General features: G+C 34.6%; 3 protein-coding genes across 4 annotated transcripts; 1 reads left to right on the forward strand and 2 right to left on the reverse strand.

The window, feature by feature from the left end:
• Positions 1–6: 6 nt before the first annotated feature.
• LOC110417008 (Adenine nucleotide alpha hydrolases-like superfamily protein) lies at positions 7–1,325 on the reverse strand. The gene is made up of 2 exons (XM_021429168.1): positions 318–1,325; positions 7–210 (listed from the first exon to the last, which is right to left on the reverse strand). Exons 1-2 carry the CDS (start codon positions 711–713, stop codon positions 205–207), a joined length of 402 nt encoding a protein of 133 aa, XP_021284843.1. The 5' UTR covers positions 714–1,325; the 3' UTR covers positions 7–204.
• A 6,450-nt stretch (positions 1,326–7,775) lies between these two features.
• Positions 7,776–17,568, reverse strand: LOC110416794 (P-loop containing nucleoside triphosphate hydrolases superfamily protein). Of its 2 annotated transcripts, none has more exons than XM_021428883.1 (16): positions 17,108–17,568; positions 16,878–17,003; positions 15,849–16,016; positions 15,447–15,740; positions 15,028–15,122; positions 14,462–14,546; positions 14,130–14,342; positions 13,512–13,571; positions 12,553–12,632; positions 12,074–12,399; positions 11,899–11,990; positions 11,677–11,806; positions 9,231–10,411; positions 8,830–9,137; positions 8,299–8,466; positions 7,776–8,189 (listed from the first exon to the last, which is right to left on the reverse strand). In XM_021428883.1, the coding sequence occupies exons 1-16, from the start codon at positions 17,378–17,380 to the stop codon at positions 8,078–8,080; spliced, it is 3,711 nt and encodes a 1,236-aa protein (XP_021284558.1). In that variant the 5' UTR covers positions 17,381–17,568; the 3' UTR covers positions 7,776–8,077. The 2 variants fall into 2 exon arrangements, with proteins under 2 accessions (XP_021284558.1, XP_021284557.1); XM_021428882.1 differs by having other exon boundaries at positions 7,776–8,198.
• Positions 17,569–20,204: 2,636 nt separating this feature from the next.
• LYM3 (Peptidoglycan-binding LysM domain-containing protein) lies at positions 20,205–23,288 on the forward strand. The gene is made up of 5 exons (XM_021428505.2): positions 20,205–21,442; positions 21,827–21,944; positions 22,074–22,235; positions 22,347–22,378; positions 22,854–23,288. Exons 1-5 carry the CDS (start codon positions 20,773–20,775, stop codon positions 23,129–23,131), a joined length of 1,260 nt encoding a protein of 419 aa, XP_021284180.1. The 5' UTR covers positions 20,205–20,772; the 3' UTR covers positions 23,132–23,288.
• The last annotated feature ends 962 nt before the right edge of the window (positions 23,289–24,250 follow it).

Here is a 24,250-nt window from a genome sequence, read left to right on the forward strand (position 1 = left end):
TCTGCAAAGAAAATAAAGAGAAGGCAAACTGGGGGGCAGAGAAAAGCTCCCTTCACTGTTTAAACATGCAAGTAACAGAGACATGTTTAAAGAAGAAAAAGCACTAAAAACCAAAGAACAATTTGAAAATGGCCCCTCACCGAGAAGGTACTGAAAGGGAAGAAAAGGAAGATCAACCCAAGTTTTTCTCCCGCTCTTAACTCTTCACTCCTAACATATTGGTTCCATCGATCAAAAACACAAACATGACAGATTTTATGATTTTCCAGAAGATAGAAACTTGACAGAGTAACAAACTTTAGAGCTATCTACGTTACCTCGGGTTTACAAGCCTTGCAGAGTGACCCAAGAGAGTTAGCAAGGTCAGGATAACAAGATGAAGACTCGGAACTCTTTTGGTTAGGAGAAATAACATGAAGTAAAGTAAGCAAATCGCCCTTGTTAGCTACATGAGTAAGAGCCCACATCATTGCATGCTTACAATGTGAGCTTTGATCCACTACAACCATCACTCTCTTCCTTATCACCAAGCCATTATCGACACCATTGCCATAAATGTTAAGCCCTTCCATCTGAGTTAAGCTTGTCTCAAACCTACCAGAACTATTCCCACCGACGTTGTTGTATCTGCTGTTCCCTCCCCACCTCCAGGATGTGGATTTCCAAGCTTCTTTTCCACTAAGCTGCCTCAAAAATGAAGCCGAAGTAGGCATTTTTCTGTTACTTGAATTAGCCAAAATTGGCTGGCTAGACTCTTAAGTACACTAACTAGTAATTAAGAGAAAGACTCTCGGACTACAAACAGCAGGCCAGTAGCAACACAAACAGGGAGAAAAGAAAGAGATGGAGGGTGAAGTTGGGGCCTTTGGGGTTTCTGGTAAGTCGTGGGGCTTTAATATTGAGAGGAGACTGAGCGTAACAGAGCCAACAGTGCCTAAAAATGAACTGAAAGCTAAAAAAGAAAAAGAAATACAGGAGAGAGAGAGAGAGAGAGTCAAAAAACAGTGATGGATGGCAGAACGGAGGAGTTAAAGTGGTGGAGAGGGGGAGGCAACAGTGATGATGCAAAACCACGACAATTTATCTTTGTTGCAGGTTGAAGTCACGGGAATCCCTTGCTATTCTGTGGCTTTACACTAGAGAAGTCCTTCGTAAAAACAATTGCAATAGTCAGGTTCTTGTCATGATGAAAGACAGGATTCCTTTTTCTTTTCTACTGCCAAATGCCAAAACCTTACCATTTCCCTCTATTATTTCAGATTCTTTCTCTACTACAACATATTTTTAGTTTCTTTCTTTCCTCTCAACACCTTTGCTTCTGATAATAACATAAACGGAAAATGAATTATATATATATATATGGTCATACATTTTCAATTATTGCAAAGAAATTTAATGAATTTGCCCATGTCTATGATGAAAAGTGTTTTTCATGCCAGCGAAGAAGGGCACATGGTCCTTTCTTTTCTCTTCTTTTTTCCTTCCTTGGGGTAGAGTTCCTCGAGACCACTTTCAACTTGTAATTTAGTTGCAACACACCATTTATGTTTAGCCAACTCTTTTTCAAGGTGACCACAGATGGGGTAATGGACCCCTTTCTCCTTTATGGCCGATGCCTCAACAGCCCGGTCTCTCTTGGTCGGCTCTAACGCTTCCAACTATGGCTACCTATTATCTAACACATAATTACTTGCTTTACATTCTCTTAACTTTGAAATAAATTAGCTTCATACTCATATACATTAATAATCCACCACTTCTCCAAGATTAACAAAAATAATTGTAAAATTAATGGATTTATTTTATTTTAATTTTTGGGTTAATAAAGATTTTGGTTTCTGTTTTTGAGAAAAATCATGCATGGCTCCCCGTACGATGGAGGGAAAGTCTCTATCCAATAAAGAAGCGGCTTGTTTTTTTTTTATGATTTTTTTTTGTTCTGTTTTAATAAGAACAACAAAGGTGCATAAGATTTAGATTCTCATTAAAGAAATGTCATGTCAGAATCAAAATGCGAAAACCCAACTTTAGAAGGAGAGGGATGGGAATACGACATCATAAGTATTCAATTTTTGTTATATTTTATTTATTTATTTTAAATTTTATTATTATTATTTTTTGAATAATTTTCATAACGATAGAAAAATATGTATCTCAAACATGAATAATCTTCCTATTAAATAACAAAATCAATGATTAGATTAACAAGTAGCAAATACTTAGGTTGTTGATAATCAATGACTAAAGATTTGATAATCCAATTTGAAAATTTGAATTTAAAATTTAAAATGGACAAATAAGATTTAACGGAATAAAAAAAAGATTATTTTTATATAGCACCGTGTCGTATATAAATAATTAATGGTGGGTTTATAAACACAAGAAGATTATTTTAACATGATTAGAACTTAGTCCATAATGATTTTTTGTTTCTTTTATATTTTTTGGGCACGATCCATGAACACGATGAGCTTAATTGCCGGTGCTTCACAGCTTGCATGCTCCCCCAATACTGGAAAATGGTTTCCGCATTTATTACCAAGGTTAAAAAGAAAGCAAAATGATCTTATTATTCATTTTGAAAAAATGATTTCGTCTTACTGGATTAATTCTTTTTTTTTTTTAGAAAATATATCAAAAGTATAAAGAGAGATTGAAACTTGGAATCTTCAACTTTAATTTTCCTTAAAATAAAATAAAATTTCACGTAAACGAAAGATGAAATATATTCTGCTATCAGACAGAAAGGCATATTTAATAAATAAAAAACCCATCAATTTCTTAGGTGAGTGTGACCCAGGGCTACATACAAAAGAGTCAATGGAGATTGAAACTATAGTTGACATTAACCCTTGGTAAAACGTAGGAATTTTTTTTTATCCTTCGAGAAAAAGTTTTTGCTTTTCTTTTTTTTAAAAAAAAAAAATCTTTTGGCTTATCATTCAGACGTCAGTCAACAGTAAAGAATCCTGCTCTGACGCACGGCTTATAATTACGTCAATTTTTTATTCAATTACTTTATACTTTTTAGTGTAAAGTAATTAATTAATTATATTATAAAAAAGTAAATAAATAATTAATTAATTAAATGAAGGGAAATGTCAGAAAAGGGATTGAGGGGGTGGGGGGCCTCGTAAATTGGGTTTCTCATTGCTCAGTTCCTGCGTCCAAATTATTGCACCCGAGTAACCCGCTGCGGCAGTGTGCTTCTTTTTCTTTATCAAATTTACACTTATACCCTTTGTATTCTTTGCTTAGCCTTTTCGATGGAAAATGGAAATATTACCCCATTTGATTAGGGATTTGAGAGGTTTAGAAAAAAAAATGATGCTTTTCTTTTATTGTGTAGCTTTTTAAATAATAAAAAATGAAATATTTAAATTAATTATTATATGTAATAAAAAATAATATTAAAAACTATGGGCCTCGTCAGCGAAACCCATTGTAAAATTACACGCTATTCCTCTCTCTTTCATAAGACCGTACGTTTTGTCGTTGAGAGAGTGAATTAACTCGATTAATTTGGAAAAAAATTTCTTGATCCGCTGTCGTTGATGTTATTTAAGATACAAATTACACTTTGAATGTAAATTTAATCCCTCATATATATTAAAAAAGAAAAAAAAAAGTAAAACGTCATGTTTCTAATGATGATTCGTAAACGAAGAGTGTCAGGAGGAGGCAGTAGTTGAGTGATAAGGCTTTACACGACCCTAGTGTAAGCAACCAGAGGGTATCACCTGCCAGATTACTTGGTATTTTACTTTTTCCGTAATTTAGTAATAGAATACAAACAAAATCAGCTTGTATGGGAATTTGTGCATAAAACTGAAGCAATGGCATTTGAATCAGATTTCCCCGTGCTGGACTTGAGAAAAAAGAGGGAAAAAACAAGGGAGGGAGAATACAGACGAATTAGTATTCAGCTCGTGAATTGGAATAATAACCAACAATAAAATAATCTCTTAGTATGGCCGGTGCTGAGACCAAGCATTATACTGTACTATACTATACTTTGAAAGCATTATTTTTGTAGAGGATTTTTCTGGTAAGAATGGAGGATATATCGTAATTAGTGAATCAAAATGTACTACAAGTGGCAGAGAAGAAGATTAAAGCAGTCATCAAAATGTAAGAGCTTTGGGTGACTAATGGTGAGAGATGAGAAAAAGTAGAGGAAGCAACGAATTGCAATTAATGAATGAGAAAAGTTAAATAAAAAGAATGTTTAAAGGAGTCTCAATAGTGTTTTAATATAATCTCTACTAGGTTTCTAATGATTTCTCATTACCTTTCAGCTTTCAAAGTTTTTTATTTATATTGAACATGAATATTTTTTTAAAAATAATTAAAAAATTACATTCAATTTTGAGATAATGTATTTTTTATAGAATAACAGTTAAAAAACAATTTAGAGGATATTAAAAAAATGATCATGTAATTAAGTAATGAACATAAATTTTACTTTTGAACACTTTCGTGCTTGAAATGCCATTAAGTTCTTTTGCGCTTAAAATATCCCTTTGATGTTTTTACACTTGAAATACCTTAAGCACTTTTACTTTTGAAAATGTCTCTACACGCTTCTACGCTTGGAACAGCTTTAGACACTTTTACACTTAAAACGCTCTCTAGATGTGTTTACGCTTACGATACCCTTAATATAATTTTTTTTATAAACAATACTTTAAAAATAATAATTAACCAAAAATAAATATCTATAATTTTTAAAACAAAATAGGGCTTCCACGTATAACTTCCATGTGTAAAATTTTTTAGCTTATATAAATACCCTTTATTTTCATATAATTATGCTTTCATTAACATATAGGTCATTTTATATATGATATGTATTTATTGAATTTTGGCTACACATGCAATTATCGATTCTTCTTATACATGTATTTGGCTATTTTATTAATGTGTACGAAATCTTATTTTAGATGCGGTTTTTTTTTCTGTTTCATATTTTTGGCCTTGTTTTCTTCTTTGTGTTCAAATTAAACTCAAGGCATAATATTTTAAAAAATCAAATTATTTATAAAATTTTAAATAAATTTGTATTATAATTATTATTAATTAAAATTAAAATTTATTATTTTATATTATGTAATATTAATATTATATATTAACATATTTTATTAATGGATTTTAGGTAAAAGGACAAGCACAGGGTTGGATAGGGGGAATCGTGCGGGAGAGAACAACATAATGAGATTTGTGCAAATGTGGGCAACGGCTCCAGGGCTACAGCTACAGGCTAAAGAGGAGAGTATAGCAGGTATTGGGGCACAGGCTGGTTGAGCACGGAAAAAGCCAAATGAATCAGAAAGGGCAAAAGGGTAGTATTTTCCCCCGCGGCACTATTATGATCAGGAATCATTTTGGTTTTGATTCTCTCTCTCCTGGCTGCTGTAGGGTCATTAGCTTAAATGGTTTCCCTTTTTATATTCCAAAGAGGACCAAAGAAGAAGAGAGAAGAATGACTTACTCAAACTAGCTGGACAAGAGGGTCTGGTTCATTCAATGGAATTATTAATGACATTTTGTTCAAATATTTCTCCCTTTTGATCATTTACTACTAACTTTTTTTCTCTGTAAACATATGGGTGACATGAGGTAAGTGTAATACAAACTTGGCAAGGATTGGAAATTGAAAATAAGTAGTGCAGCAGTAAAGAAGAAGAATGAGTGAAGTAGGGGAAGAAGAAATTAATATGCTGGAAATGTTATTAATACGGGAGCACCATTTTGAGCCACTACGGATACAAAGATCAACCTTTACGTAATATAAGCAACCTAGTTTCACCTATGTATTGAAGCATTGTTAACATGATTATTCAATGCTCCAATATTGCTGCTACATGAGATATAAATGTTTGTACAGGGGAGATTAGGTTGCTATCTTGTCATGGTTGTTTTTAACTCAACTTGCCCAAGCTACACAACCTGACAACATGAGATTTAAGAAGGCAAGCAGGTTATCTGAGTATCATCAAACACCAAGCTAGCTACAGCATTTATAATTGAGATAAATGCACTCAACTGCTTTTCAAAAATGTACATTGCATTGGCTACTAAGTAAAGGGAAACTCCCACCACGAAAGTAAGACTCCTGCTTCTCATGAACACATGCCAATGCCCAATATTATATTATATATATATGATCCCAAATTTCTTCCACGAAATGATGATTGTATATTCAAAGGAGCTACATGGGAAAGTAACTGGCAGATAGACAAGGAAAAACTAATGAAGCGGAAAGGACAAGGTCACTTGGGGCCATTGTCATGATGGTCTCTTGGATTTCTTTTCAGAACACGTACGTGCACTAGGGTCAGCTAGCTGAAGCTAAAGCCGTTCTCAACGTATCGAAAGACAGGTCGCATTTTGTTAATGGACTGTAAGTGACAAATTGTTCTACATATTTTAACAATGATTTTAGACTTGCATGTTTTTAAAAGATCAGCATCTGAGATGAGCAAAATTTAATACAGGTTAAGTCCCTTTTACACTGCCACCACCAACAATATGGCGCTTTGTGGAAGCACCGCTGGCGGCAGTTTTCGTAGAGCGATTTAGGGTTTAAAGCTTGAGAGGAGTCAGAGGAAATATCATTTTAAACAAAGAGACCTTTCGAGGTGTTCACCAACCGGTATTGCCAACTCTAGTTCATTAGTTTCACTGATTTATCTCATAAAAAATATTTTTTAAATTAAAAATTAAATATTTAATATCATTTTAATAGTCAATTGATGTAAAAACTATGACTCTCTTATGGACTCATAACATCTTTTTCTTAAGAGTTTTTTTTTAATGTAGAATTTATAGCTCCCTATTACATATATTAGAGTCTTGCTTTGATAAATTATTACGTTTTACACCAACACTAATCTGCAAAGTTTTATTTACTTTAATTCGTTAATCTTACATTTTTATTTTACAAAAAATATCTTATAAATTAAAAATAATATAAACTTTTAAATATTTAATATCACTCTAACATATAATCGATGTAAAATTCATAACTATCTTATTGAGATAATGTGAAAATGTAATATTTGTGAACAGTTAAGAACAAACAACCTCCCGAAATTATTGTAGTAATTTCAGAGCTTTAAAAATGATCCTGACTTAACACGATTTATTGTAGTAAGCAATAATGTAGCGGTGAAGTTTGTTACACTTATCATTTAGCTATCATTAACATGATTCAATGCTAATCTTGTTATCAGGGGAAGAAACCGCATCTACCATGATAAAAATTGCGGTCCATCTGACGTTGGTGTCATGATCGTAACTAAGCCTTGGAAACTAACGAAACTAAGGACAAAATGAAATTGAAGTAACGAGACGATGAGGCTCAACGTTGCAAATTGGTGGGACTGGGATCCTTCTCATCTTCAAATTTGCTACAAAAGCCACCCTTATCTTATAGTCTACGCTTATTGCACATAAATAAGTCATAAATTAATCTTCCATCGGTTAAACTTTATTAGGGCTTTCTTCTCATAAATAGATTTATCTTCCTTCTTAATGGTTTATCCAAAAGGACCAAACGGCATAAATGGGAGAGAAAGAGAATATGTATATAATTTATAAACATAAAAACTTACTCCCAAGTCCCACATGACCACCTAAGGTCCTAAATCTTAAGTCCTAAGCATTATAATGATAAGTACCAACTAATCCATACCAAGGAATTCACTTCAACGACTTTCATGACAGAAAATATGCGAACAACAACACGAGCTTTTCTCTATTAAGATGGCCACTGAACAAAAAATTGCATTATGTATCTTATTTAAGTATAACTCAATGTTGCTTATTATTATCAATATATCAGAACAGAACTGTTATGACTATACTCTTTACAATGGTGAGAATGGATGGAATCACATCCAGGATTAACATATATACTCTACCTGTCACGTATTGAGGTGTGTTAGCAAGACTTAGAGGTTGGACCAAAAAGGACAGCTGTTCCAGACATTCCTTTTCCTATAAATACTACCATCCAACCATTACCTTGTTCATTTTGTTAGTTTTCCTCAATCATGGTTTTCTGCAACTAACATCAGCTCTTGGATGACAACTTTCCATAAAAGTTATATTGATCCAACAATGAAATATCTTCAGGAGATAACATTAGTGCACCAGTACTCAAGTAATGCCAAGAACCTCGTGCCCTGCATAAACTATTTGTAAATTAAACATAACTACTGCAAGGGAGGTGGTGATCGTGAATAATGAAGTACAAACTTTGCAAGAAAGTAATTTGAAATAAAAGTAATATACCTTCGTCTTTTTGTCCAGTTCATGCCTACTGATAAGCGGGAAGCTTCTGATCTTGAAATGCATCGCAATGAAGAAATATATTCATGAAAAGCAGCACCGTTCAGTGCAAAGTGTGATCTTGAAGGGACTATGGACCCAACAATGTTGGAAAGACATGACTTCACATCCCTGCATTGCAAATGCCAAAACTGATTTAGGTAAGTAAAAGAAGCAGCGCCAATAATGAAATTTTGAATTGAATGAGTCAAGCAGCAATAAAACATGCTTTTTAACAAGATGAGTGAACCAAAATCTGTTTCAGACAAAGCACATTATATAAATGCTTAGATCATACATCTACAGAAGTTCTACTTATCAAAGAAATACTTCATTCTATCCTAGCAACCACAGAAAAGAAAGAACAATTTCAGGATTAGTAAATGATCAATAATAACATGACATTTGATCTGTGATCCCCCAATGTCAAAATGCTCAACTCATATGCAAGTAATACATCCAAGTGTGGCTTCAAGGGAAATGACACTGCTGTACCTTTTCATTGACAGCTCACATTTTGATGCGCTCATGTCCAAACCCTTTCCATCAACTGACGTCCTGCTTGCTCTACCACCCTGTCCAAGCAAACTACCTAGTGCCATTGTACTAGTTGAGGAGACCAGAATCTCCTGGCTCAAATCCACCCTAAGCTCAAGACCCATTTTTGATCCTATTGCATCAATATCTTTAGCATACAAGCAAAATCCATGTTGAGAAACTGTGTTAACCATCTGCAGCTGCTCGTCACACCAGCTGAATGCATCTGAATTCTCAGAAGGGATCATTAACAGGTCCAAGAAATCCTGAACAAGTAGCTACTTAGTGTCACAGATAACATGTATAAACTCAATAAGAAAGGGCCTCTGAATAGTAAAACAATAATATTTAACACTTACGAGCATCTGGCACTTGGAAAGCAATTGGTCAGCTTGAGAAATTAGATCACTTATTCTGGAACTAAGTTTTAAAATTTTAAGAGCCTCTTTTGGCTCTGAGTCAACATAATGGTTTAGATCAGCACGATTGTCACGAAGTTTTTTCCATGATTTTTGTACTAAATCAGTGGCCAGCTGGTTCTTAAATTTCTCCCTGGAAAAGGATCTTTTGTTGAAATCCATGCGACTGTATTCATCCATCACTGCATGCCCTCTTGATACAGCTTCATCATACTCATTTTCAGAATTCTCCACTACCATTTCATGAGATGCTTGTGCAATAATATTACATGCACTATCTAATATATCTGAAGCTTTAACTAAATTATGTATAGACTTAGATTTACCAGGGCCATTAGTTTCAACTGGCAACAGGTTCTCTGTGAACTCACAACTCACTGAAACTTCTGTTGTTTCGGGAAACGCAGTTCTCGAAGACAGCTCCATTCCATTGACAATTTCAGTCTCAGAAACAAAGGATGACTCAGGAACACATGATACATCCACAGATTTGCAAGTTTCCGATTGTAAATTAATTGCCGTTTCTGAACATTGGAAACCCCTGTCCTCATGTTTTTCGGATTCAGAGCAAAGTAGCTCATCTATTAATGGGCTTATGCACTTTTGCATGTTTGGACAATGAGAAAGGAGTCCACAATCTCCGATGAATAATTCACGGTTTACATTCTTGTCTGAGACTGAAGAAGGTTGTTTATTAAAGTGCTCATCTTCAGAATCAGAAGACATCACAACATCAAGTTTCCTCCTGCGTGTTCTCCGAGAGAAAGAGACTGGGGTGCCTGAAGAATTGTAAAACTCATGTGCAGTATAAGAAGGGTTTATGGATCCACAATCTTCAATAGAGAGATTCCTACTTAACATCACTTCCTTCTTTGCCTCTATACTGTCTATCTCATTATTATGCATCTCTGATCTATTTGGCATGTTTTTTTCAAGTTCTTCCTCCATCACCTCCATTAAAGTTGAATTTTCTTCCATCATGGACAATGTCTTAGCAATTTCCGTCTCAACTAACTCCGACAACTGAGATGGGAATTCCCAGGGAATTAATGTTGGTAGTACCAAATGACCCACCTCTATATCAAACAGCAGCAAGCTGTAAGTCTTCTGCAATTTCCCATCTGGATAACCGAATGTTAAAACAAAGTACAAACATATAATAGGGAAAAAAAAAACCCTTTCTTTGCAAGAGACACATAAATCACAATGAGTTCAAGAAAAAATACTGAACATGAAAATCACATGCTTGAAAAAGAACTGTTGTGATTTTGTCACGCACAAAACAAGCATTCGGAATTGGACCAAGTAACAAAAAAATAATTCTCTTGGTTCCTGAAAGCATCCTTCCAAAAAGTCATATATAGTGATAACAGAAACCCTTTAATAGAAAATATGTCACATCAAAACCTTGATGTAATGCAGCTCTTTCTCTTCCATTTAGGTTTTCTTATCCACAGATACACAGCTGGTATAGCCATAACTACAACACAAACTTATTATTCATATATGCAGTCAACAATAAGAAAGTGTATCTGCAAACAAAATTCAGAGCAATATGGTAACATCTGCTAAAAAAAGTTGCATGCTAACCACTGTCTTTCATGAAAACTTACACAGAATATTGAAGTGATATGTGATTTTCTGATGAAATATCATCCAAGCTAAAGATTTTCTAACCAGGGCCAGGGGGAGGCCATGAGAACCAATCTACCCCTTTTGCACAAAGAACACTACTACAAAACCGTGTGAAAATATCCATGAACAGATATCCATACTAGATCAAACAACTACCTTCACTTCAGGAAGTAACACTAAATCATAACTATAAAGGCAGATGCAGAAGTTTTCTAGTGAATTTATCTTTAAAGATATTGACATCAACACTTGAATAAAATATAGTGTATGCATCACCATACACCACAACAACTGTTAAATAGATTCCCTCATGCATCAGAAAATATTGAGATTCCCAAGTCAAAGTTAATATGTATTTATAGATGGTCAATATTCACTTCAAATTATAGTTTGCTTTATGCACAATCACATACATGTCAGGTGAATTTTAGTTTAAATCTCAGTCCTTATATTTTCTTACATAGTGATTTATTAAAATTTGCAAAAAACTTGGCGGATTAAACTATATAGAGAAGCATACTGATCATTAAAGCACTTTCATTTTGTTTAGATAGAGAAGCATATTGATTCTTAAAGCCCTTGCATTTTGTTTGTCTAACATTTTTCCTGGTCCCTCCTAACTCCTAGAAGCATTGTACCCCACCTGACTATAGGCGAAACTAGTCTACTAAACTTCTATAGTAACATGCAAGTTTCAGAAACAAGAATAAATGTACTATGCAAACATGTATGCCCGCATTGTTTTATTAACCTTTTCGATTTTTTTTGCTCTGGCACCAAAACTGGAGATGCATGATAGTTTTCCGGATATCACCCTGACAACATTTAATTAATTGCTCTAGTAAATGTGGTTGAATGGTGGCTTTCTCTGCTGCACAGACCTGTGGCATAAAGATAAGATGAACATGAACATGAAAAGATAAAGATTTTTGTAAAGTGAAAGAGTTCAAAAGAAGGCATTGCAAGCACATACCATATGAAGATGGTGAAGCAGCTCTTTTGTTGATGGCATTGTAAAACATAACTCTAGCCTATTCAATTTGTCTGGCAGAACAAGATTGTTACCTGAAAATTACCACAATATGGAGTTACAGTAAAACACATATGACTGAAAAAACAACACTGTTTCAACTAGAAAGCCATCTTACTATTACTAGTCAGTATCACAGGCCCTTTTGCTTTTTCAGCAATTTTCTGTATAGCCGCAACAAAACCATGATCTTCAGGAAAACTGATATCGACATCCTCAAAGAGAATTAAAGGCTTAACTTTAGCTTGAGCAAAGCCAGCCTCAATTTCTTTACAAACATGTTGTCTAGATGCTCCATGGGCGCCAAATGAATCATCCTCATCTAACATTGGTATCAGCTCTATTACCTCATCATCAAATTCTTTTGCTGCTTCACCATCAGATAAAGGTGCTGAAGATTTCATCACTTCCTGGTTAAGTGAACCTACAGGATTTTCTATTGACCTGGAACAAATATACTTTACAATTTAGGACAGATAATTACATTGGTAAAGCTTGAATTTGCTAGAAGCTTCAATTGACAATAGAATGATCATAAAAATAAAATATGATACAGGATAGAAGTGTAAGAATGATGCTGAAGACAGAGTAACCAACCCTGTGAAGCAGCGTGACTCTAAAGCCTCTCCAAATTTTTGCTTCACAACAGCTCCATTTCGACAATCTGATGCATTGGACTAACAAAATAGTAGATTAGAAGAATTCAACTTTCACTTAACGAATTATTCTCTTAGCCTTAATTTGCAAACACCAAAAATTTACTGAAATAATATTAACTCAATTGACTCCATGAAAAAATGCCTCGTAATCACAGAGGGATGTAACAAAGCTATATGGAATTGCAACGGCAGTAGTTGTATCTTATTTCTAATATTTGGGAGTGTAATAAACAGTATAAGTAAACTAATAAGCCTTTTAACAAAGGGGAAAGTATGCCAGCTAAAACATTCTGTAACTTCTGGAATACAAATTGACCTGTTAACAAGAAAAGTGATACAATGAAAGACAAACAAATGAAATCTTCAACCCTTTTTTGAATTTACAAAATTTCTGTATTCAGTGCTATACAATTATAATTTAAAGAAGTGGCGTAAATTCGAGACTTAGAACAAGTGGGAACCAGAAGCACCATAGATTTACTTGTGGCATGTATTTGCAGGCACAGGACAAGTGAACTGATTTATAATAAATTCATAACCTTTAGTTGAAATCTTCGAGAACATCAAACATACAAATTAAGTCCAAAGTCACACCCATCTAAAGTTTCCAATGATTCAGAAATAAAGGAGAGAGAAATCTTTGTCATTCAGTTGCATGACTTGGTCTATAATCACTTAGACTTGCAAACATAGTAACCCAACATATAGCTTTATTTTCATAACTAAGTGAGAGCTCATTTAATTCACAGACATCTAATCTTCTAATATTATGCCAAAGAAAACTCATGGTCATAAACATTTTCATGCAGGATAAGTACTATTTGCATATGGCCACAAGTAATGATGGACAAAGAAATTGTAAAATAGTTCAACAAGAATCTAAAAATTTGGTAGCACCTCTAGAACTTTAAACCCATGTTCCTTTGCACAAGCATGTATGGCTGCAGACTTCCCACTCTGCAACATGAGGAAAACACCTTTAACTACCATTATGAACCAAAGGCATATGTACTGAACATAATTGGAAACAAAACACACAACGCTTCCAACAAAGTAACCATTTAAGGAAAAAAAGAATATGAATGGAGTTCTAATTGAAAATATGCCAGAGAGTTCTCTTAAAACTTACAGACTCTCAAGACTGAAACCTTTGCAGATGTAATTACATTTACCATGTGAGTAAACCAACTTACTATCAGTTTCCAACTACCATTTTCAGGAAAAGGAAAATCTAAAATTAACCAAACAGGCAAGAAAGAACGTCACACCACTAAACCTTGTAGCCAAGAAAACACACCATTAAGAGCTTGCAGTACATAGAACTAAGAATTCAATTGCTATCAAAGAAAACATCAACTGCAACAATTAGTGAGACATGACAAAGAGATCACAGTAAATCATTCAAGGTCAAGCATGACAGTTCATTATATGAGTTGACAAAAATATACAAACACAAAGGTTAACTTTCAAACAAGAAAACATGTGTTAAACTTTAGCCAAAACTGTTGTGTATACCCCAGTTGGTCCTGTAACCAAGAGAACATTCTTCAGTCTATGCTCTCCATCCATGTTTTCTGAATCAAAATCACTTTCGCAACCATTGTCATCATCTTCCTGTATGTTGCCTTCATCATTGTTATTGAAGGCTTTGATGGCTTGAAAACTTCTCTCATGCCAAAGATGTAACCATTCACTCATAAACTTCACTGATTCAGTATTACCACACACCTGAAAAGCGGCAATTAAAGGAGAAAAATAAAAATATGAATAGGAAACATAATTTTACATAACCCCCCTCACCCCAGCCCTTTTAGGATCATAGCAGTTCAGAACAAACAAGTTCTCACCTCTGTGGCCTTTTTTGGCTGGTACTTATCTGTCCATAAGCTATCATCAGGACGGACAATGCAACCATGATAACATGGCACAAATCTGCAACCAGTAACATAAGGAAAAGGATCTTGCTTAGCAGAATAGCAGGCTTGTGTACATAAAGGCAGAAACCATTAACAGGCATGTAGTAACTTTCCTTTCAGTACACTAGATTATTATTAGTACGGCCAACGGTTGTAGAAGTTTGAACCATTGACCTTGACCACAAAATCAAGGTTTTAACAAGTTAGCGGCTACCAACTGGGCTAGTTCTGTTTGGTTTGCTAGTAGCTACAATAGAAGGTGCAGATCCTATTCCTACTACAAGTAACTCTGTTCTGCACACTTTGAATTGAATAGTTTCAGAAACAACAGTAGCACACAGGATTCCCATTCTGCACAAGATTTTGTGACAAATATAAAAATAATACTTTTAATGCACACACGATTTTTGCAATCAACAAATAGGTTAAGACAATCCAAAATTAACACATCAGAAAGAAAGTTTAAGTAAAGGGTAGGTAAATTGTTAAATCCCAACCTTTCTTGAAGAAGATTAGTTTGCTGCTCAAGCTCTGAATTTTCCACATCATCAGTCTGCTTAGAAAGGGCAGCAATTTCATCTCCTTGGCATTCCTGGTAATAACAAAAATATAGTAGTCACAAAAAAATCAACGAACATGCATTCAAAGTTACATCTAAGGCTGATGAGCCTTTGGCTCATGGGCAACCAGCGCATGTTTAAAAGCATTGGTACATGAGGTTTATGTTAGATTCCAGTCGAAGTACTAGCCTAACTTAAATAAGGTTTAGGGATTTGTGGGGGTTGGCTGTCTAAGAATTATATTCTTCAGAAATAAAAAAGTTACAGAACAAAAAGAAAAATAATGGCAATAGGAACTTCCTTGAAAATAAATTTAAAGGAAAAGAAAAGTAATAAAATAAAATTACAACACATACTCCTTCTGAGCTCTTAAACAGCTGATAGCTTTCCAATTGCTCATCTAGTAGCACAGCAGGTATTGCAAGTGATGTTCCAAGTAAGTCATTGTCATGAATAATGCATTGATCTGACAACTTGTTTTGAGCAACTGATGTATCAGAGGAATGTAAAGCACCGGGAAAGTTGTCAAGACATAATGCCCCAGCACAACTTTTAAAAACTGATGTGAATAGGCCTTCAGGAGTGCAACCAACTTCAACAGAGGTTTTCTCAAAAAATGTCCAATCTTTCCAATCAAGAACTACATCATCCTGCATGACAAGTTGAGTTTCACTCCAGATGAAAAAGAACATTTAAAGAAGTTAAAATTCAAGGAAAATACAACACATTAAGGCATGGTTGAATTAATAATGCCATACCTCAGTTCTGTCAAATACATGAATAGGACCAATATTAATGCATTTGTTACTTCTGTCAATCAAGCAACCATTACTCCCTACTTCAGCTGTCTCCTGGCTCCTCTTTCCCGCTTTACATGATGCAAAAAATGGATGAATTTGCCTTCCAGCAAACATCCGAAAATTTTCCTGATCAAGCATAAAACAAAGACACTTTGAGTTACAAGCCAACTATCGTATAACATGATAGTCAAATTAACATATCTTGGACTTAGAAACTAATCACTATTAGTACAAGCTAATGTATGGACAGCCAAATATACTAGACTGTATTGCAGTACACATCATGAGAAAGATGACTTTCAGCAAAAAAATAACAAAGAAGAACAATGGCAGCTTCCTCTATTGCAAGAAAATCCTACTAGTCTCTCCACATTGAAAGGATCCAGGAAATAGGGACAGAAATAAGGTCTTCGCTAAGCTGTAAGATTGAAGGTTCCTTATCATTCTGCCTATGCTCAAAAGTAGGCACATACTGCTCAATGACATCATGCTGGGCATAATTTATGCTCCAAGAGGTGCCATTATCAGCAGTGCCACATTATCAATGGCCTCCAACCCATCAGCACACAACCTACATCACCTATTAATACCTTAAGCATCTTCCTCTCAGTAAATTGGATTCACCAAACACCAGTGATCATGTTCAGTCTCAGGATTATTTTCTCTCCTTAATCCAAATTTTTACCTTCATCATCTCATCATGTCACCCCCATGTTCCTGAATATATTTCTTCACAGACCTTTTCCGTTTCCTCTTGTTCTTTTAATTTGTTCGAACATGATATTTGCTCTCAACATCCAAAACAAAGTTAACAATCAACATCCAAAACAAAGTTAACAATGAACAATAACCAGGAAACAATAATAATTAGCCAACAAACGGCTACTGCAAGCTATTCAAAGTACAATGGTAAATAAAAAGAACAAATATAACTTCCAAAAACATAAGGAGAGATTAAAATTATGCTGCGAAAAAGCAATCACTAGCCTCAGCTGTCAATTTTGCCTCCAATCTCAAATTAGGGATTGGCGGCGGTGAGGCATCTTCACTCTCCATCAAATTACTCATCCCGTTCTTCTTCGGTGTAGTTTTAAGTGGCGATTTCCCCTTTGCCTGCTCATGGAAAATCACATCAAAATTGTAAAAACAAAAACTTCCAAACAGCTTCTCCATATTATTTAATCCGTTAAATTAACTAAAATTTAGCTCAACTAAACCTTTCTAGAAGCTCGCTTCTGAGGAGTTACATTTTGTTTACGTTTTCTTATCTTCCTCTTGCCTTGACTACTGCAGAACTCTTCATCTTCGCCGTCGTTATTGTCGTCCTTACCTTCGTTAGCCTTCAGGTCAACCTTCAGTTCAATTTCTGGAGATTTGTGCAGGAACAAGGTTGACTGGACCAATCTCCGGCGGACGCTCCGCCGTTCCCGCTGGTTGGTGCCGCTGACCATTACCAATTCCTGTTCTTTCTTCTCGGCTGATTCGTCCATAGAATTAAAGTTTTTCGAATCTTAATTTAGGAATTTAGGGTTTTTAAGTGGTTTAAGATTTGGGCCTTTTTTTTTTTTTTTTGCTTTTTTCTGCTTTTGGATCTTGCAACGTGACTAACCTCCGAGGAGAGGGAGTTGGAGGGAACAAGGATTCTGTTCCCGCGCTTTGTGTGTAAAAACGGATAAATATTTTTTACTGCCCTATTTTTAGCAGTGGAGTGAGCAGAAACCTAATTTTCCTGGGACTCAAAAATACTAAACTATTGAATTAATCTAAATTTTAAAATTCCCCTTTCCCGCTCCCGCGTCTTTCTTTGTTTTTCTAACATCTGATTTAACCGTTAGCGTCAATTAATTGTAGCTGTCAGTCAGCCATCGATAATTTCTTCTTGAAGTACTTTTTTTTATTTTCATAACAAAGGATTTTTTTTTTCAATGCTAGGCTACACCAATTATATAAATTAATTAGGATTTTGCCAATTAAAATTATCATATTAATAAATATTTTCTCTTAAGACATTATAATTTGTCATACTAACTATCAATTATTACATTTAATATGAAAATATTATTATATAAAGTAAATTACATCCAAATTTTAAGTTATTATCTTAATTCAAATTCTTTAGATATATCACAATAAAAATCATACCCCAAAACACGTAACGGTGCTAATGGATGTTGGAAAATTATTAAACACTAAAATCCTCTACATGATTTATTCGTCTTTAATCTCCATCTTTTTCTTCATCGTCTTTACCGTGCCCGTCACCCACACAGCTCATCAAAATCCAAACAAGGACAAAGAGTAACTACATTATAGTGAGAGATGAGTTTTAATCAGATAACCGATCAATTGCACTAATGGTAATAAAAAAGGGTGTTCTTTCTCCTCTTCCTACACAGAGGTATACAAATTAATTAGTTATCTAAGTAAATTACTTTCTTTTAATTAACAGTCATATTTTAATATTGTTAGTTAGTTAAAGTTAGACTATAAATAATTACAATATCTAATTAAGAGTTATATGGCAATAGTGTTACGTAATTAAAGTTAGATTATAAAAAAGACTAAGATTAACCTTATTTATCAATACACAATGTTGGTTTTTATGTAGCTTGTATAGTTTTATATAATATAAGATTTTCTCTTCTCTTAACCCTAAGAATGTGGCTAGGGATTGTTGGGGTATAATATTGTAGTATTTGCTATATATGAAAAGTATAGATTAAAATTTTATAAAAATAAAATTTTATCATTGGGTTTACAAGCACTTTAGTGAGAATTTAATATTAATTTTTATAATTACTTTTACTTATGAAAATACAAATTTAAAATACTTGCATGGCTTTTTAATATAAATTTTGAAGTTTTCAAACTTTCTATCCTAAACTAATAAATAATACTTATAATATTTTTAGTAATTATAAATTTACTCTTTTTTTACCATTTTTAAAATAATATTAACACTATTAAGTTATTAAAATTTGAAAGGTTCAAATAATTTTTTAATATTTGTACTTGTATTTAAATAAATTATTTTTTATTACATTTAATTAAGTTTTTAATTTTTATTTTGAATTAAATAAATTTTTATTATTAATAATTGATTAACTGTTATTATTTAAAATATAACTTATTATTATATATTACGTAATATTGACACATGACATGTTATAATATGTGATGATATGATTATGTGAAATTTTCATCATCTATCTTAATGTCATGTTATCATCACGTGAATATAAAATGATAATAAATGATCTTTAATTAATAATAATTACTTAATTGTTAATCATGAAAATTTATTCGATTCAAAATAATTTTATTAAATGTAATAAAAATTAAATTTTTGAAAAAATAATTAGTAATTTTTTAAATATAAAAATAATAAATAAAATTGATTAAACTGATACTAATAATAAAAAGAAATTAATAAATAAACAAATAAATCAACATAAAAAGGTGATTGAACTTGGAGATGTAAACATGATGAAATGAAAATTGGAATGGCCAAAACGGGAGTATCTATGGACTAATCATTGTTTAGGAAAGGTAGAAAAGTATGGTGAGATCAGCGGACCGACCAGCAATAAAGCTTAGATTATGATTTATTAAAGATTATGAATTGGCTGAATTTCCCTTCTCAATTGAAAAGGCGCAATGTTGGTGAGAACATAGAAAATAGTTCCAATTCCATCGTTTGGTGCATTAGCTAGGATTATTTACACTAATTTTGTCTCTAAATATGCGGTAATGATCTAACCTAATTTTGAAATTCGGTTCCGAGATCCAGCCAACAAATCGGTTCGGAAATTGTGGACCAAACGAGACCGGACTTGTCATCGAGACATGGCAAATCTGAAAAAGTGCACTACACGCGCCCATTGGAAGCGTGGGGGGATGGGGAATGCTTTAATGCTAATAAGCCATGTCCGAAACCGCAGCATTCAAGAAGAACCGGAAATTCTTTTCCTGCCCTCCACGCCCGAAAAAGGTAGCCGATATAATTGTAAGTGGGTCTAGTGTAAGCAACTTTAGATGCTCCGAAATCTTAAAAGCTGGGTACCTGCATATTTACCAAAACACCCCTCCATCATAAACTGTCCAAAATTTTTTAATATTAAAATAAATATAAATTATTCGATTGTTTTTTAATTAATATCGAACATAACATCAATTGAGTTTTGAATTAGTTATTAAAATTAAATAATATTTAAATCTTTCGGAATGAAATTCGATAGTTCAATGCTAAAATGGAGAGGGACAGATTAGTCTTAGTGGAAAAAGTAATGCCTCAATGACTCTAAGATCGAGAATCTGACTTGTGTCTGATCACCCTATGAAAAACATTTGTCCCCGTCCTCAGCTCCACTGATTTGAGTCCTCCCCGTCTTGCTTTCTCTCTCTTACCCTTTCTTCTTGTTCTTTTGCTGTAGACCATTTTACAGAGGGAAGAAGAAGAAGACCAAGCCACTGAAATCTACCCAGCTTGAGGGTAGCCATATTTCTACTGTCAAAGTTTCTATATTTAGTAACTCTTTCTTTTTCGTAAGTAAATACTACATTTTTGGTTGACAGTGGAGGATAAAACCCAGCTGAAACAAACCCTAGAAACCTTCAAGTACACCACATTTGATCGTTAGATTACACCAAAAGGGGCAAAGAAGGAAAATACCCATCTCTTATTGGTTTCAAATCTTGGTCTCTTTTTTTTATTCCCTTCTCTCTAAAACCCAAAACCCTTTCTGAAGAAAAGAACTCAGCTCTGAGGAGCAAAGTAAAGCTCTTTTCTTTACATTCTTCTACCGCTCTGTTTTTTCCCCTGCCTTTAACTGGAGAAACAAGCAAAAAAAGTCCCAAACTTCTCAAACCCCGGAACCTTACAATGCCAAACCAAAAACCCGTTTTTATCTCCTTTTACAAAGCCCTTCTCTTCATCATTTTCACCAATGTAGCTTTGGTAACTTCCAAATCGACCATTGAGCCCTGTTCTAACTCTGATTCCTGCAACTCCTTGCTGGGATACACTCTCTACACCGACCTCAAAGTCGCCGAGGTAGCTTCCCTCTTCCAGGTGGACCCCATATCCATCCTCACAGCTAACGCCATCGATATCTCTTACCCCGACGTCGAAAACCACATCCTTCCTGCTCGGCTCTTCATCAAGATCCCCATCCTCTGTTCCTGTGTTGATGGGATTCGAAAATCCGTTTCCACTAATTACAAGACCCGCCCTCAGGACACGCTTTCTTTGATCGCGGATTCGATTTATGCTGGTTTGGTATCTGCTGATCAGATTAGGGAGGCTAACTCGATTGCTGATCCTACTGTTCTTGATGTGGGGGAGAACCTTCTGGTTCCTTTACCCTGTACTTGTTTTAATAATACTGATAATGGACTGCCGGCGATTTATTTATCGTATGTGGTGAAGCCAGTGGATACTTTAGCTGGAATTGCAGCGAGTTATTCGACTACGATCACTGATTTGATGAATGTTAATGCTATGGGGAGTTCTTCCGTTAAAGCTGGTGATATTCTAGCTGTTCCTTTATCAGGTAGTTTTTCATTTCCTTGTTTTGGTAAAATGTGCGGTTGATATTGAAATTTGTAAAGTTTTAATCATCTAAGCCATTAAGCCAATGCTAGTGTCTTGTATGTTTCAACTGTCAAAAGTTGACTTCTTGTCTTGCTTGTGGAGTAAGGAGTTGGCTTAACATAATTGCTGCAATTGTTAATGATGTAACCTTTTGTAGTGTTAGTTGAATTTTTATCCTCCTTTAGTAATTGTTTGCGATGATAAGTTCAAGCAAATGCCACTATTGTGAATTTCTATACTTCATCTTTGGGAATTGAGTGATGGTTTTTAATGTTTTTGCATTATTTATGTCTGGTTACAATGACAATGGAGGTTAGGAGTTGTTTACTTTTGATGCTTGCAGCTTGTGCTTCGAATTTTCCGAAATATGCCTCAGATCGTGGATTGATTGTCCCCAATGGGAGCTATGCTATTACTGCTAGCCACTGTGTTCAATGCAGCTGCGGCCCAGGGAGTCGCAAGTAATTGAGCTGTTTCTTAGCTTGTTGCATTATTGTCTTTTTAATTATATTAGTCTTTACTGTATGTGATTCATTACCCCTATATCTAACAGTCTGGAGTTAATCAGCTTTATTGATTGTGTCATACAGTTTGTACTGCATGCCTGCTTCTTTGGCTGTTTCTTGTTCAAGCATGCAATGTAAAAGTAGCAATCTCATGCTAGGGAATGTCACGGTGCAGCAAAGTAGTGCTGGATGCAATGTCACTTCTTGTACTTATGGTGGTTATTCGAATGGAACCATTATCACTGGGTATGCTACATCTTTTACCTCCTCGTGTTCATTGTTACACGAAAAGTAATCTCTATATTTGAGTTTTGTTCAATGATTGAACCCTTTCTACACGGTGTCTTTGTTCTGCAGGTTGTCATCATCCCTTCAACCTCGATGCCCAGGTAAGAGTTTATAAAACACTGTTCTTATATGTTGGCATTCCAAAATGCTTGAAAAGTAAAGTTGTTCAATTTAGGGTAATTTATACTTCCCTAATCTGGTGCTATGTGAATGTGTATAATTGCTTTTTGCATTGAGACAGATGAAAAGATTGGATACGGTAATTGCTAATTAAATGAAGTGGAGCGAGATGTTCTTATATGCTGTTGGTCACTTTTTTTTGCATCATCTACAAATACAAATATTATTTAATAATTTATCAGAATTCTGAATTTATTTGCTACCTGATGCATCATTGCTTACAATTCTGCTGCTTTTTTCGATTTTTATGAAAATTTTGGTTTATGTGACAAGACTTACGAGTTTAAATGCTGAGGTGTTGAATGTGAGTGATTTAGATTCATAATTATTTCCAGATGGCAATATAAGTCTTCTTTACTGATTTATATTTGCATTGTATTTCAAAAAATAATGCAGGACCACAGCAATTTCCTCCCCTTGTAGCCCCACCTTCTTATGTTACACGGGATTCAGTCTTTGCCCCAGCACCTGCACCCCAGTCAGATGGTGTCATAACAACGGTGCCCAAGACTTCTACAGTGCCATCTACTGGGTCACTTCCTGGACTTCCCCCAGCAGGTGCTCCTTTTGGAAGTTTATCTGATGCTTCCTCGTTGGTGAATTCATTGGCCACTCTTCCTACTGCACTTATGATATACTTTCTTATCAAATTAATCTCACCCTTCTCATTGTAATTTTCCTTGTCTATTCTGGTGGGGTTTTGTTTTGTAAGGTTGCTTAGTTTTTGACCTGTCCCACTTGTCTGTTGTATGTAACTTTATTGATGACTGTGTTACATTACTGTGGTGGGAGTTCATATTGCGCTAGTGAGTTAATTTTCTTGATTGCTAATCATTCAGTGCAATTCGTGTGCAGTTGAGCTTTTGGTTCATTAATTTTACTGAGCTTTATGAAGCTTCTTGGATTACCGCATTGTCTTTGCAGGACTACAAAGATATTTACTGCTGTGTTTTGTCCATGTTTCATGATTTTGTTTTTTTTAAAAGGGAATAACTGTTGATTGTGGAATGTTGGGGTGGATAAATTTAGAGTGTAGGAGTTATATTCCAGGCAGAATGAATATTGTTTTAGCACAATTCTGCCATTGTGTATGCGGAGGTTGACACTTGACTGTGCTGTGTATTTGCACATGTTCATTATGTTCTCATCACAATAATATTTTTTGAATCTGTCTTACGTATCTGCAGACTTTGGTTTTGAGACCCTTTTTAATGTCAGATACTTTAAACACTGGGAGTTTTGGCCAAGCTAGGTTGTTAATATGTCTTGGTTGTCTCATAGCTATGTCCATCAACTCTGTTAATTGCAGATTGATTCTGTTGTGCCTTTTGTTATCCATTTTTAACATTTGAGGCATGGTGATGAGAGGGAAACAAGCATTTCAATACCTTGTTTGAACATCTCTAGTCTGATCATGCAGCCACCAGGAAGAAAAATTACCGGATATGTTCATATAGCATGAGAAGAAAAGAAACCTTGTGCCTCTGGTGTCCCAGAGGATGTTGAATGCAAAGCCAAACGTTGTTATATGAGTTTGAAGTCACGGACTTGATCTTTTTACCTTCAAAGGCAAACACACTGATGTTAGATGCCAAATATTCAGGACCACAGTGTCTTAAGGTTGTAGTGGAAGCAATGGTTGGAATCAGGGCATTCTGGTTTTGAAATATTCTCTTTTATGACATGCTTTGTACTCATGTAATAGGTGGTTGTATCCAATCAGTGGCAGACTTAGAATTTTAATTTTGAGAGGGTAAAAATAAAGTGGCAGAAACTAGACCCCCCGTCCCTCT

This window comes from Theobroma umbraticum, unplaced genomic scaffold (genome assembly GCF_002168275.2).
Source record: "Theobroma umbraticum cultivar Fairchild unplaced genomic scaffold, ASM216827v3 scaffold_51.0, whole genome shotgun sequence".
In the NCBI taxonomy this organism is placed as follows: Eukaryota; Viridiplantae; Streptophyta; class Magnoliopsida; order Malvales; family Malvaceae; genus Theobroma; species Theobroma umbraticum.